General features: G+C 36.1%; 1 protein-coding gene across 3 annotated transcripts in view; it reads right to left on the bottom strand.

Annotated features, from left to right (window-relative positions):
- The window catches only part of SLCO1C1 (solute carrier organic anion transporter family member 1C1), a 51639-nt gene that overhangs the window by 23414 nt on the left and 12732 nt on the right, over nt 1-15493 (bottom strand). For 2 of the 3 annotated variants that reach the window (XM_021711285.1, XM_008055874.2), the window contains exons 6-9: nt 11338-11462; nt 7590-7736; nt 5682-5780; nt 1023-1268 (exon numbers count right to left, since the gene is read on the bottom strand). In XM_021711285.1, the coding sequence (XP_021566960.1) occupies nt 1023-1268; nt 5682-5780; nt 7590-7736; nt 11338-11462 (617 nt within the window). The remainder of the gene's footprint in view (nt 1-1022; nt 1269-5681; nt 5781-7589; nt 7737-11337; nt 11463-15493) is intronic. The other variant, XM_008055876.2, reaches the window with a different exon arrangement.

Consider the following 15493-nt stretch of genomic DNA (forward strand, 5'->3'; position numbering starts at 1 on the left):
CACACACACACACACACACACACACCACACAATGTGTAGTAAGCCATTAACACACATTATGGCTGAGATCTGGTTCAGAACCACTTGCTTCTACAGGCATGTAATATAGATTACATTAGAGGTAAAAGCCAGAAAGGAACAGATTTATCTAATTGATGTGGTAAAAGACAAGAGATGAGAATACTCCCTCATTATCCACCTGGGAGCCAAAGGCAGGATAATTTTCTACTATCTATTCTTCAAGTTTAGATCAGAGTCATAGGGAAAGAAATATGAAAGTTGTCTCCATTTAATCTCTGAACTTCAGTGTTAGAAATGAGCTTTGGTATTCTTCCCTCTTCCTATTATATAGCCAATGAGTTAGACGTGTGAAGAATTCTAAAAATAAAATTTTATAAATGAAATTTCTATAAATAAAACATAATTTATACTATATATTTGAATAATATTTATATAAATTATATATTATGTGCAACTTACAAATTATAATTTGTACATGAAATTTCTTTATATGAAATTATTGCTTGAGGAGAAAAGAGAGGACCAATCTCATGGATAGCTGCATGCTCTCATGGAGGGGATTCATAACAACACTGTTCTTTTGCCCACATTACACTCCTTGATCATTGGTGAGAGACAGGCATTGGTACACTTAAATGAATGTAACTCATCTGTTAAAGGGCCACAAACCCTGAAGAGTCACTCTATTATTTTTTGTCCATCCAGACTTATACAAAGGAGCAATCCTGGGTAGAGAAAATTGAAGGGTCTAAACTGAGGGGGTGTAGGAAGATGGAGATGTGAGCAAGGAAGTTTATCAAAACTTTGATTATGTGCTACAATCAGTTTTCCAGTAATAAATCTGGTTTATTACTCCCTAGTTTTGCTTCCTATATGGTTACGTTCTCTCTTTCTTTCTTTTCTCAGTACATGAGTAGAAGAAAGGGGAATTATTTATAAACCTCTCAAAGTCCCAACAGGAAAAACAAAAGTGCTTCAAAACATAGGAAAATTTGACTTACCTCTTGCCATTTCCATTATTTTTGCTTTTTCTCCATGGCTTGTTTGGTAGTCTGTGTGATCATCTATAATAAATTTGGATTTCTCAGAGGAGGAACTTGAATCTTCTCTATTTTGGGGACTTGGTAGACTCTTAGGTAAACACCAGAAAGGCACAGCTGCGAGAAGACTTATGATTCCTGCTATTAGATAACCAAGCCACCAGGCCCCTACCCACTGGGGATCTTTTGGGGTAATGGTTACGTGATCTGAAAGACAGAGAGGACGATTAAGTAATAAATGGCAAGGCTAATGTTTTGAAATAAAATGGATCTTTGCATTAGCTCTATCACATCATAAAATACTTAATAATTCACATATGATTCTCTTTTCTAAGCTGAACACTAATGCAAGCATACCTTGGAGATTTTGCCAGTGTGGCTCCAAACCACCACAATAAAGCAAATATTGCAATAAAGCGAGTTGCACGAATTTTTCAGTTTCTCAATGTGTATAAAACTTATGTTTACATTATACTGTAGTTTATTAAATAATCAATAGCTTTATGTCCGCAAAATGCACATACTTTAATTTTAAATTACTTTCTTGTTAAACATGCTAATGATCATCTGATCCTGCAGAAAGCTGTAATCTCTTTGCTGGTTGAAAGTCCTAACTTTATGTTGATACCTGATGACAGATGAAGGTGGTAATTGCTGAAGGTTGGGTGACTGTGACAATGTCTTAAAATAAGACAACAATGAAGTTTGCTGCATCAATTAACTCTTCCTTTATGAAAGATTTCTCTGTAGCTTGTGATGCTGTTTGATAACAGAACTTCTTTCATACAGTATAACTTCTTTCAAAAATGGAGTCAATCCTCTCAAACCCTGCCACTGCTTTTATCAACTATGTTTATGTAATATTCTAAATTCTTTGTTGTTATCTCATGATGTTCACAACATCTTCACCATGAATAGATTCCATCTCAAAAAAACAACTTCTTTGCTCATTCATAAGGAGCAATTCTTCATTCGTTCAAGTTTTATGATAAGGTTGCAGAAATTCAGTCACATCTTCATTTCTAGTTCTAATTTCACTTTTTTTTTTTTGAGTCAGAGTCTCACTGTATCACCCAGACTGGAGTGCAGTGGCCTGCTCCCGGCCACCGCAGCCTCGACCTGCTGGGCTCCGAGGATCTTTTCGCCTCAGCCTTCCGAGTAGCTGGAATTACAGGCACGCGCTACCATGCCCAGCTGGTTTTTTGATTTATTGTAGAGATAAGGTTTCGCCAAGTTGCCCAGGCAGGTCTCAAACACGCAGGCTCAGGCAATTCACTCACCTCAACCTCCCAAAGAGTGGGATTACAGGCTGATCCACCGAGCCCGGCCTTATCACATCTTTATTTACTTCTTCCATGTAAATCTTGAATCCCTCAAAGTCCTTCATGAGATTGGAATCAATTTGTTTAAAACTCTTGTTCATGCTATTATTTTAACCTCTTCTCATAAATCATGAATATTCTTAATGTAATCTAAAATGATGAATCTTTTTTAGAAAGTTTTTCACTTGATTTGTCCAGATCCATCAGAGAAATCACTATCTATGGAAACATTAGTCTTATGAAAATGTATTTCTTAAATAGTAAGACTTGAACATCATAATTTCAACTTGGTCTATGGGCTTCAGGATAAATGTTGTGTTAGCAGTCATAAAAAAAAATCTTCTTTTTAGTATGTCTCCCTCAGAGCTCTTGGGTGACCAGGTGCATTGTCAGTGTGAGAAATATTTTAAAGGTAATATTTTCTGAGCAGTAGTTCTCAACAATGGGCTTAAAATATCCAGTAAACCATGCTATGAACATTTATGCTGTCATCTCACCTTTGTTGTTCTATTTATAAAGCACAAGTAGAGTCAATGTAACATCATTCTTAAGGGCCATAGGATTTTCAAAGTGGCAAATGAACATTGACTTTAATTTCAAGTCACCAGCTACATTAGCTCCTAACAAAAGAGTCAGTCTGTCCTTTTAAGCTTGGAAGTCATTGATTTCTCCTCTCTAGTAATGAAAATCCTGAATGGTATCTTCTTCCCATGTAAGGCTATTTCACCTGCAGTTTCATCAATATTGCTTATTGCAACTTCTTTTATCAGTTGTATTAGCTAGATCTTTCGAATAACTTGCTGTAGTTTCTATATTAGTAATTTCTGCTTCACTTTGCAATTTTTTATTATGAAGACAGCTTCTCCTTAAACCTTATGAACCAACATCTCCTAACTTCAGACTTTTCTTCTGCAATTTCTGTGTTTCTCTCAACCTTCATGGAATTAAAAGAATTAGGTCATCGCTGTGGATTAGGATTTGGTTTGAGAACATGTGGTTGGCTTGAACTTCCACCTAGACCACTAAAACTTTCTTCATCTCAACAGTAAGGCTGTTTTACTTTCTTAACATTTTTGTGCTCACCGGAGTAGCACTTCTAATTTTCTTCAAGAACTTTTCCTTTGCATTTACAACTTGGCTAACTGGTGGAATAGGCCTAGATTTTGGCCTTTGTGGGCTTTCAATATGCATTCCTCACCAAGATAAATCATTTCTAGCTTTGGAGCTAAAGTGAAAGATGGGTAAAACTTGCTTTCACCTTAACATTTGAAGGCCATGGTAGGTTATTAATTGGACTGATTTCAATGTTGTGTCTCAGGGGATAGGGAAGCCCAATGAGGAGAGAGATGGGGAAATGGCCAGTAAGCGGAGCATTCAGAATACATATAATATTTATTGATTAAGTTCATCATCTTATATGGGCACAGTTCAAGGTGTCCCCAAACAAATCCAATAATAACATCAACTATTACAATAGTAACATCAAATATCACCAAAATGTGACATGGAGACACAAAGTCAGCACATGCTATTGGAAAAATGATGCTGATAGACTTGCTCAACACACGATTAGTACAAACTTTCAACTGATAAAAAACACAGTTTCTGTGAAGCACAAAAATAAAGTGCAATAAAATAAACTATGCCTCTATTATCTTTCTTATTGAAGGAAAATGTTTTGGGAGCAAGATACTTTTTTCTTTTGTTCTTTAGATTAAAATACAGAGTCTAAATTATGTAAGAGGCCTTATGATTTTTAAACTGCTCTGGGGTTCAACAAAGGGACCCCTGGCAAAAGGAAAGCAATACACGATGGGGAATTTTGAAGGCTTCAACCTCACATTCCAGCTACTCCATATCAGCACAGCTTTGATTTGATTGCATGTTGAACATTTATCTAAGATTTTATTACTTGAAAAAAGAGTTATGCCCTATACCCTCCAGTTCGAACCTTATGTAAATTTAAAATTCATTGAGGTTTCATTAGTGGAATTTTTGATTAAATGTTGTTTAATAATACTTTAGAGCTATTCAAGGTCTGAAGCAGTATTTGTATATGTAAATAAAACAAATATCTAACTCATCATGAAAACTTTAAATTTTTGACACCATTTCTCATTCTCAAAGTAAGCGTTGACAGCTTTTTTCCTTAAATCAAACCAAGTGAGTATATTTTTCTTCTGTATAAGAACCTCTAAAACTATACTATACTATACTATACTATACCCTCTTCTACCAAACTCTGTGAGAACAACAAAATAAAGACATATCCCTCGACAAGGAGGCTCTACTGTCATTGCATTATACTTGGTAACATATTTATACGTGTTTAATCACTGCATGTTAATTGCTTCCCCTTAACAATTTTTCTCCATGCTGTTTATCACACCTATACTTCCTTGTCCATATCAGCCTCCAACGCTGGATTTTAAACTTAATTATTTTGTTTAGTGCCATAGAATAGCATGTGAAACAAAGTAATTGCAAAATTATTTTGGGGGGTCATGAATGAGTAAATACAACTTTTGAAATATGTCTTGCAGTTTATTTGCTTTAAAAATGCAATAATTTTGCATTCTGTTTTAACATAAAAACTTAAAATGCAATACCAGATTTTTTTAAGTGAAATTTGTTTCCTTGTCTGTAATTGATTTCTTGGGCTTCTAAAAAAGAATATATACACAGAGATAAATACCATCTATTTCTAGGAGGTACATTTCACAGGGATAGAAACAAATTAAAAGTTATGGAAAAATCAACACCCTCCCCCAGACCCCACCGTTTATTTCCTACATAAGCAATCTCTCAGAAAGAAAGCCAGTCTTACCTCCACCTAAAATGACTTGTAAAGTAAAAAAAAACAAAGAAAAGAAGTTTAGTTGCCAGTAGACTTTCAATCTTTAGCCTTTCTGTCAAGTCCCCAGATACATTATCAATTGACGTAACTATGATAAATGTTGACACACCTGAAACCACCAGGAGACAACAAGTAGCCACAGTTTTCATTCTTAACTATGCTGAAATGCATTTGAACTGGCAAATCAGAAGTGAAAAAGGATACACCTTAATAACAAGCCTCGGGTCCTACAGTTATAATCACCACCTATTTTTCATATTCTACTTATTAAAGCATGTGATGATTAGATCAATAATAAGATTTCCATGGATTATTTTCATTTTATGAAAGATTGCTACCCTGTCATTTTATTAAAAAGGCAGTTTGATATTTTCCACACTGTTTTCATCAAAATGTTACAGTAACTAAAGTAAATGAATAAATAAAAATAAATTCCCTTACCTAGGTTTACAAAGCCAATGTCAACATACAGTTTGGCACATAATGAACCTAACAGGAAGCCAAAGATTGGTCCTATAATTGCAACCGTCTGCACACACCCTGCACCAAGAAAAGAAAAGGAAAAAAAGAAAACACTGCCGTTTCTTTGCTGTGATAAATTAATACAATTTTAAACAAGAAATGTGAGTGAGATCCAGTTAGTAGTTCAAAATGTTTCAACTACTCATTTTCATGTGTTTAATTTGTCAGTTCTTCAACCACACTAAATCAAGAAATATGTGCTCCTCTGCTTTGGGAGAAGAATGAAAGCTTTTAAAGCATTAATGACCTCTTAGTAAGAAAGTATCACTAAGACTTTAAAGAAGTTAATTTCCCCAAATGGAGCAACCTTTATTCCCTAGGATTAGGTTGCCACTGATAGGTTGCCCACTGATACAAATTGTCATTGCACTAATTTTGATCATCTTTCAAAAATCTATTATAGTCAGTTAAACATAGACTTGTCTTGACATTCAGATTGATTTCTTCCAACTTAGTGAAAAACTACTCATTTGATCTGAAGTTCTGTGAGATTATTTGTGAAAGCAGGCCCTCTGCAGCTTCCTGGATATAGTTAGCAAAGGTGCTGGACTTTGAAGCAGGAAAAGTGCTCTCTGGAACCCTCATGACCAGCCAGGTCAGTCTTTACAGGGAAATAGAAAAGATGGCCTAAGGGACACCATTTCTAGTAACCTAAAAGGTAGCTCTTCCCTGCAAGGTACCTCTCATCTGCCTTTCATTTCACCATAGAGCCTAAAGCACACATAATTCTTGGAGATCAGTTTAAATTTACTGGAGAAGTAAATAGCAGTTACCAGATCCTTTTCAGAATAGAGGGCAAAGAGAGCAAGCGCTGAGCTCCTGGAGAGGAAAGGGGCACTTAGACACCTGTGTGCTTCTTTTGACTGTGATCTTTCCTCGTCTCCAGAGTAATTGGCCAGTGTATGTGATGGAGTGTTTGTTCCAGTTTCAATTCCTGATCTATACTGGAGTTTCCTGTTACAACAAGAGCTCTGTTCTTAACTATCACCTACTTGGGTATAACCAGAACACCCCAGAATCCTGCAAAGCCAAAGCCAGGGCAGAATTAGATAGTAGATCTAGCTGGAGCCCCTCCTCAGTGAATCTAAATCTTGCTCCTCTGTTTCTAAAGGTGAGACCTTCAAAAGACCAGAACTCCAAGAAATCAAGACTGACATATAAAACAGAGAACAAGTCTTATTCAACCCTGAATCTCTACTTTCTAGCTTAATACCAGGCACCAAATGCTGCTTAGATGCATCTGAGTTTGAAAGTTTGCCTTTACTATATATTTTTGTTTTTTCTGCTGGTCTATTTACTGGAACCTATTTCAGAGATGAGGTAGCCTCAGTCTTGCTCCATTTTTTAAATGCTTTTCTTTATACATCCCTACCTGCCATTGAATTCCATATTGTCAATCCCTCAAAGGAAAAAAGATGCTTTAAATAATCAGGGTTTGTAAAATGGAAAGCAGTTTCTAAGGCTCTAGAAGCAAATTTTTAAGAAATTAAAATGCCTAAATGCTTCAGCAGTACAGTTAATTCACTAAAAAGAAACAGTGAAATCTGAAGTTCATGAAGATACTTTCACAAGACCATATATCATTGCAGTTGACCTCACAGTTATTTCCTTTTAATTTGGTGTTTCTTTCCTAATGCAAAGGTCCTTCTAACTGGGTTTCTTTATCATCCAAATCTTAAGTGTACATGTCAGAAATATGTGAGCTAGATAAAGGAGTTGAGTATGAAGGATAAAACCTTCCACACTCAACTTAGTAAAGAGTAGAATTGGAGAAAACTAGGCACCCTGCATCCCAAGAAGATGAACAAAGTAATCAATGAATGTTACCAATATAGAAAGCTGCATTGTCTTCACTGGAAAAGTCATCCAGGTAGGCAATGCCTAGAGGCTGAATGGGAGTTTCTCCTATTCCACGAAGAAGATTTCCCAGGAAAACATAAATCCACATGGAGGAGCTAGCGTCAACTTCACATTCTTGAAAGAAAAGCAAACAAGAGGATTGAAATTAGATCACTAACAAAGTTAAATATTCTGCATTTCTGCAATGTGTCCTAAAACTGGATTCGAATGCAAAAGTTCTTACAATAATCATAATTTGATGGGAGTTAGATAAGTTTGGAAAGTGTTTTATAACTTCAATCTTTTAGGCAGGGTAAATCCTCTAGGGACTTGATCAAGGAACTCTATATTTCTTGCCCCTGTTCCCCTTGATTTTTATTTTCTCTCTTCTTCTTTCTCTCCTTTTCTGTTCTATAGCTATTTGAATTTTCACACTCTAATACTATGCAATATCCTATCTGTGAAAAAACAGAAAATTTTAAACAACTACCTCCTCACCTTAATTTTTAGACTTTTTTATTGTTCAGCAGAAATCACAAGTAATCTTATTGTTGATCAAGTTTTATCTAACACTCAAATTTTTATATGGTTGATACTCCGACATTGGGTAGTATTGCCTACATTTACATGTGTTTGTTAGTGAATGACCATTTTTAGAACTCTGGAAACAAATTCACATAAAAATTATAAACCTTATATGCTTTAGTAGTACAGCTATTCCAACAAAAATAAATTTTTGACAGTAGTCTTAGTGTAAAATTGAAAGATATCAATTTTAAAATGCTTTCATAAAAGTCACATCTTACTATGATCATGTGAAGTAGGTTAACTACCTTCATAGCATAAATTAAATATATAGCTTTAGAGAGCTTAGCTACGTTAATAAAATTGATAGTGTTAATAGCTTCCAACAATCACCAATTTTGAATGCTCTTTCTCTGCCACCTGCTGGGCTAGGTGGCTAGAAGGCATTTGAAAAGTACATTTTCTTAACAATCATATGAAGTAACAGTTATATTCACCTATTAATAATGCTTAAGGTAATTTTTTATTGTGAAGTGTGGATTATGTGAAGAACCAAGGTGAACACCTTTGGGCATAACATAAAAGAGTACTATGTGATCATGTGGATTTTATCCTGATTCTGCCTCTTCTAGAAAAGTAGCCAAATGACTACGAGATTTTCTCTTACCTTCTCTAGATTTCTATTCTTCTACAAAAAATATGATGTACATTTTTTTACTAAAAATTAACTCTAATAATAATTCTAGCCCTTGCAATTGTATAATTTTAAGAAGCTGTTAGTAGGTGAGTCTTGTAGCAAGTAAATATAGACACCTTATGTCTGTGCTTTTTAATATGGTATCCACAAACCACATGTGACTATTAAAATTAAATAAAATCTAAAATTCAGTTTTTATGTACACTAGCTATAATTCAATAGTTACATGCTATTGATCACTTTAGTGGTTAATATATTGACAGCATAGATATAGGACATTTCCATCATCACAGAAAGTTCTGTGGTCAGCTCTGTTCTAGAGTGTTATAGAAGAGATTGAGGATTGTGAGTGGAGCACTTTTGAGAAGATCCCTATCCTCATCTTTAGAATGTGGCTTGCCTGTTTGAGAAGATCTCTCAGAATCATTTTTATAGTGAATCTTGTATCCACTATGTCTAAAGAAAAGGACTTTAAGGGAGTGGGACCTCACCTAAAGGGAAGGAAAGAATTGGGTTATGAGTCTTAAGTTCTTATCTATCTGGTAATTTTTCTTTTTATTAAAATATGTAAGACCAGGCACAGTGGCTCAACCCTATAATCCCAGCACTTTGGGAGGCTGAGGTGAGAGGATTACCTGAGCCCAGGGGTCTGTGACCAGCCTGGGAAACTTGGCAAGACCTCATTTCTACAACAATAACAACAAATTAGGGAGTCATGGTGGCATGTGCCTATAGTACCAGCGACTTGGAAGGCTGAGCAGAAGGATTACTTGAGGTTGAAGCTGCGGTGGGCTTGAGCCTGCCACTGCACTCCAGCCTGGGAGACAAAGTCAGACTCCAAGTCAAAACAAAAAAATTAAACTCTCTGACTCTATTTTTCACTTTTTACATTATAGGTTTAAATATCTTTTAACTAGTATTGTAGTTTGTATCATGTCTGTTCCAATTGTAAAAAACAAAACACCTTCACTGACAGTACACTGTGCACAGATGAAACTCCTGACTCTTTATATTAACTTAAATTAAATGTATTATCCATTCATTGTATTCTTACATAAACAAGCCCTCTGTTATTGTCCATTGGGTTGTAAGTGTCCTCCTGAACATATCTATTACTCTCTTACACATTTTCCTCTTCTTCTAAAATGCATTTCTTCTTCTTTTTATATAACTGGAAAGGCTAAATTTGTTACACTTTTATGTTCTCCCCAGCCCTCTCTTCCCCCTCATCCCCATATTTCTTTTAGTCCCTTGGCTTTTCCTTTCATTTGAATAGCCAGACCTCTAGTAATCATTGCCTAGGGAAAAGACATCTCAACAAAAATCATTAACGAGAATATTAGAGGAGTAAAAAGGGTTCATGGAATAGATAAAAGACTTGGATGGGTGGGGTAGCAGCTGTAGAAAAGGAAGATCCCATTCTGCCTGTATAGAAATCAACTACCCAGGTTAGGAGCAGGGAGTGAAATTAGACGGTGGCAGGGAGGGGATGTAGAGCATACTAATGCTGAAGGGAAGCTGAAGAGAGAGGCAAAGATTTGTTCTCCCTGCCTGAAGAGTCCTAGAGATATGGCAAATATCTGTGAATAAATTTGTGGATGCTATAAGCAAGAAAAATCTGTGTCATCTTGACCAGGGAAAGCCCAGAGAGGTAGCAAGACTTTAGTTATGAAATGGTTGCATAGTATACTTCTGTATTCTTGCCTTTGATTCTCTCGGGACTTCTAATACTTAGAGAGACACAGAAGAGATGATTCTCATGTTTCCAAGAGTGGCTCATTGCTGCACCATAGGTGTCAGAATGCTAGACCCTCTGACAAAATTCCTGTATCCTAGCTCATGTGGAAAGTAGAATGATTTCCATGCATCTAAGATTGCTACTTCTGTACCAGAGAAAGTTGCTGTACTAAAAAGAATATGAGCATGAACATAAGATAGTTCCATGGTGACATATATGACCAAACACTGTGACCACAGGGTTTTAGATATCTGAGTTGGCAAGGAACTAATAGCACCAGGATCCCCCAGCAAAACTGACCCCCATTACTTTTTGTAAGCTCCCTAGAATGTAAGCAACTCTCAGGAAAAAAGATGGAGGTTAGGGACAAATTGGGATTAAGTTTTGTCATTCTCATGAAAACAGGTAAGCATAGATATTAAGTTGACTTATGGCAAAAAAATATATATTTCATTCATATCTGAACAGTAAACTGAGATTTGTATGTGCTACACTAGTTTTACCCAGCTTTCAAGGCCCACTTATTCGGAACTACTGGAAGATTTTTCCCAGTATCCAGAATTAATGTTCTTATTTCCATAAGATTTGAATATCTGTATATTTTCTTAGGCTTTCGTCATATACTGCTTTATAGTCCAGAAATTTTTATGGCACTAAATAATATCTCAAGTAATAATGCTTTTGAGAGCAAAACTCAGAGATATTTTTGCCCATACTAAAGCACATATAAAGTCTTAAAGAGTTTGCTAAGTCAAATTTTTAAAAAATTATCTTACCGTTATTTATTTTGGATTGTGATTTTTCCATAACTGAGATTGGTATTTGACTGCTTGACTCTAGGAGACACGGAGAGATGCTGAGAGTAGAATTGGAGAAAGGAGAATACTTCTCATATCTGTACCTGTATAAAAGAATGTTTTCTTCATGATGAACTCATTAACATCATGCTAAAATTATTGTATATGCTACATGATTCATTAGGGTGCCTTGTTACGCTTGAAGCTATCTCTGAATCTGAATTACCAAACTGAACCAGCATGTAGCAGCTGAGTTTGCTAAAGAGAAAGTCAGAATATCTGGTTCATAGACCACCATACCCGGGCCAGTCAATTAGTGAAAAAAATTAAAGGTAAGACTTATTCACAGTGATTCATTTTAATATAAAATAATGGGTATAAATCACCTACTTCCTTGGTGAAAATGTATCCAACACTTGATAGAATCATGATTATCTATGACTTAGAGAAAAGACAATAATTGAACAATTTAGGGCCATCAGCGCAATGTCTTTTGAGTTGTAAATTTATAGAACTGTAAGGCTGATTGTAGAGAATGGATAATGATACGTGGGCTTTTGAACCATTTATCTAGATGGTATTCTGCTTTTTCTCCACAGTTTATTAATCTGAATCCGAGTTATTTTGAATTGCCACCCTTTTCTCTGTTTATAAGGTAATGATGGTTGTGGTGGAACTGTGATAACGCTATCTACAATCACCCAGATCTACTTTTACATTCAAATTATCCTTCATGTGTATGGTTTCCTGTTCCTTTTGGAGTTCTATATCTCCAGGGAAAAGATATCTAGTAAGAAGATATCACATCATCTTGATTCTCATTTTGTTCAAGCACTAGTGACCAAATGCTAGTGATCACGGTAATGTATTTGGTATGTTAATGGTAAAAGTCTGTTTATTCAGCATGTTAACAAAATGATACAAAATATTCAGGCTGATAAATGGGTTACCTTACATCTGTTTTGTATAACCTATGCTTCAGTGGGTCCATGAGCCCCACTAAAACCGTAAGAACATTTTTGTATGTACGTTTATAATGTATGAATGTTTAAGGGAAGAGATTCACAGTTTTTATTGTTTTATCAAATGGTTCCTTGACAAAAATAGGTTAATAACCACTTAATGAGGTTAATTGTTTGCAATTTTTAACTACACAGGAGAACATTTACCATTAAAATCATGGTAAATATAATTTCTGTGAATAATTACAGAGATCTCATGGACTATTACAATGCCTCAAAGCTATTAATGTGAGCATCGATGGTAATTATGTAGTATTTTGAACAACTTTAATTATTTGAACTTTCTCAGTTCTTTCTGTCAAAATATAACTATTGCAGGCATCATAATTATCTTAATTTTGAATAAATGAAATCTTTTGGCAGCACCACTTTCGTCACTAGCTACTATCTGTGACACTAAAAAATAATTAACCTTTAGGTTTCAATTTTCTTAGTTGAAAACTGAGAGCTATAGATGTGACTTGTACCTATTTATACTCTGTTGGATGAAGAGACAAAGAAGTGATTGAACAGGGGACCAAATAGTATAGATGTTTTTACACTAGGGGCTTTAGTTCTGGCCTGCATTGAAATCCCCACTGACACTCTCTTGATTGTGATGCATAAAATTCAACAGTAGTCCCCTAAATAGTATCCTAGCTTCAAAGCTGGGCCCACAAGAGTCAATTTTCAAGCACCAGTCAGTGATTTTTTTTTAAATATAGTTCAGGTCGTGTCACTCTGCTCAAAACTCTCCACCAACTTTCCATCTCATTTAGAGGAGAAGCTAATATCCTTGCGATTGGTTTAAACTTACAGATCAAAGGATGGTCTACAGACCAGCAATGTCAGCTGAATCTTAGCCCCAACCTCAGGGCTACTAAATCACAGTCTGCATTTTACAAAGACCCCCAGGTAATTCAAATGTCAGTAAAAGTTTGAGAAATACCTTTGACACATTCTCCTATTCCCTTTTACTTCCCATAGTGTACCTTCTTTTGCTTCCTTCTCACTCATTCTACTTTAGCCACACAGGCCTCCTTGCAGGTCATCCATGCAACAGCCTCCCTCCTGCTTCAGGACCTTGGCATTCACTGCTCATCTAGGCTAGAAGTCTTCTTCCCCAAATAGCTTAATGGCTCTCCCCTTTACTTTCTTCAGATCTTCCTGAAATACCATGATCTCCCTGAGATATACCTTGACTATCCTACTGTAAATTACAACAACTCCCCTCACACACACACTCTTTATGTGTCTTCACTGGGTTATTTTTTCTCAAGTTCTTATCATTACCTGATAAATTATATTTATTTGTTTACTTTCTTTTCCCTCCTCATAAGATCCATAAGGACAGAGATTTTTGTCATTACACTATCCCCAATATCTAGGACAATGATCAATACATATTGTATTTGTTACATTCATGAATTAGATGACCAAACACACATAAAGCTAAGTAGTACAGCCTGCTGGAGGTAGGCCCTCAACAATTGCTATCACGATTAACAAATTTTGTTGTACATTAAGAGTATTTATGTGGGTAACCCCCTCAGGTCCCCTCTCACTCTAGGAGTTTTTTTATCCTCTCAAAAAATCCTGCATTCTAAAAAAAAAAAAAAAAAAAGTGTTTATGCTGAGGAGACAGAATATAGTCATCTTTTAGAGAATAAGAACCTCATTTTGGATAAGTACCCAATTGGTGACTAATGCTGTGAAAAACTGAAAAGAAATTACTATGATGATTTTCAGTAAAGAGCAAACTTCTTGAAGAAAGAAATTGTGTGTGCGTGCAAGTGTTTTATTTTGTTGTGTTTTCTAACTGAAATGGTACCATTACCTAGCCTAGTAGCTGGCAAGTGGTAGACACTAAAAACCAAACAAATATATCCTCCAACATAGAAAAGGTAGTGGACAAAAATCTAAGTCTCTGTCCCTTGTCAGCACTAACTTGGCTGACTAACCTTCTCATAGATACACTTCTTTCACCGATTTTCTTGTATGAGCATTCTATATCTGTCATTAAGTTGAAGTGATTAAATTATCCATCTGAATACCACAACTTTAAGACAAAAACAATTGCTGGTTAAAACCAGGTAGCTTAATTAGCTAAGGAGGATTGATCAAAACAATGATGACACAGTTAAAAGTTATGTTGGGAACTTTAATAAGCATTTTACCTGTGTTATCTCAATATTTGCAACAACATAGTGAGCTAGGTATTACTCTTTTTTTTTTTTTTTTTTTTGAGTTGGAGTCTCACTCAGTCGCCCAGACTAGAGTGCAGTGGTTGCTTCCAGCCACCGCAGCCCCGACTTGCTGGGCTCTGGCGAACCTTCCGCCTCAGCCTTCCAAGTAGCTGGAACTACAGGCGCGCACTACCACACCCGGTTAATTTTTTTGATTTATTGTAGAGTTGAGGTCTCGCCAAGTTGCCCAGGCGGGTCTCGAACCCGTGGGCTCAGGCAATTCACTCACCTCGGCCTCCTAAAGCACGGGATTACGGGCTGAGCCACCGATCCCGGCCGGTATTACTTTTAATATCCCTTTTAAGATGTAGAAACTGAGGCATAGAAAGGATAAATCACATACTCAAGAAGAGCTACTGATTTAGAGGGAGGTCAGAGTCACGTATTTATCTATCCTCTGCAACTACTACTTTCAAATTTTTATTTTTTTTTAGTAGTGGAATTATTTTCCCCTGGGAAAATTGTTTCATAGAGGCACAATGAATCAGACAACAGTGGCAAAGCTATGAATCAAGTAGGGAATAGACAGTTTGTAGACCCATTTCCTCAGCCTTCTCCTTTCCCTCCTCCTTCCACTAAACCCTTTGGAAGAATCTGTGATCCAAAGAAACTTCTGCCCTGTAGAAGGAAGCCAGAGAGTTGTCTACGTAGCAGGCAAAAGTCCCCAAACCACAGATCCTCCTCCAAGTAAAAATTAAAGATTCAGATAATTCATCCAAGTGAGTAGGGAAGCTCCCACTCAGAGGATCCTGTGCCCTACCTTTATGGTTTGGCCAGGGAGGTCAAAATATGATTGTAGTTACATAAGTGATTTTGGAATTTTAGAAATAGTTCAGACCAGATCATTTCTATGGCTCTCCAGCTTTAAAATGTTATGATCTAAAGTGG

This window comes from Carlito syrichta, unplaced genomic scaffold (genome assembly GCF_000164805.1).
Source record: "Carlito syrichta isolate Samal-C Ts95f unplaced genomic scaffold, Tarsius_syrichta-2.0.1 Scaffold302012, whole genome shotgun sequence".
NCBI classification, from domain to species: Eukaryota; Metazoa; Chordata; class Mammalia; order Primates; family Tarsiidae; genus Carlito; species Carlito syrichta.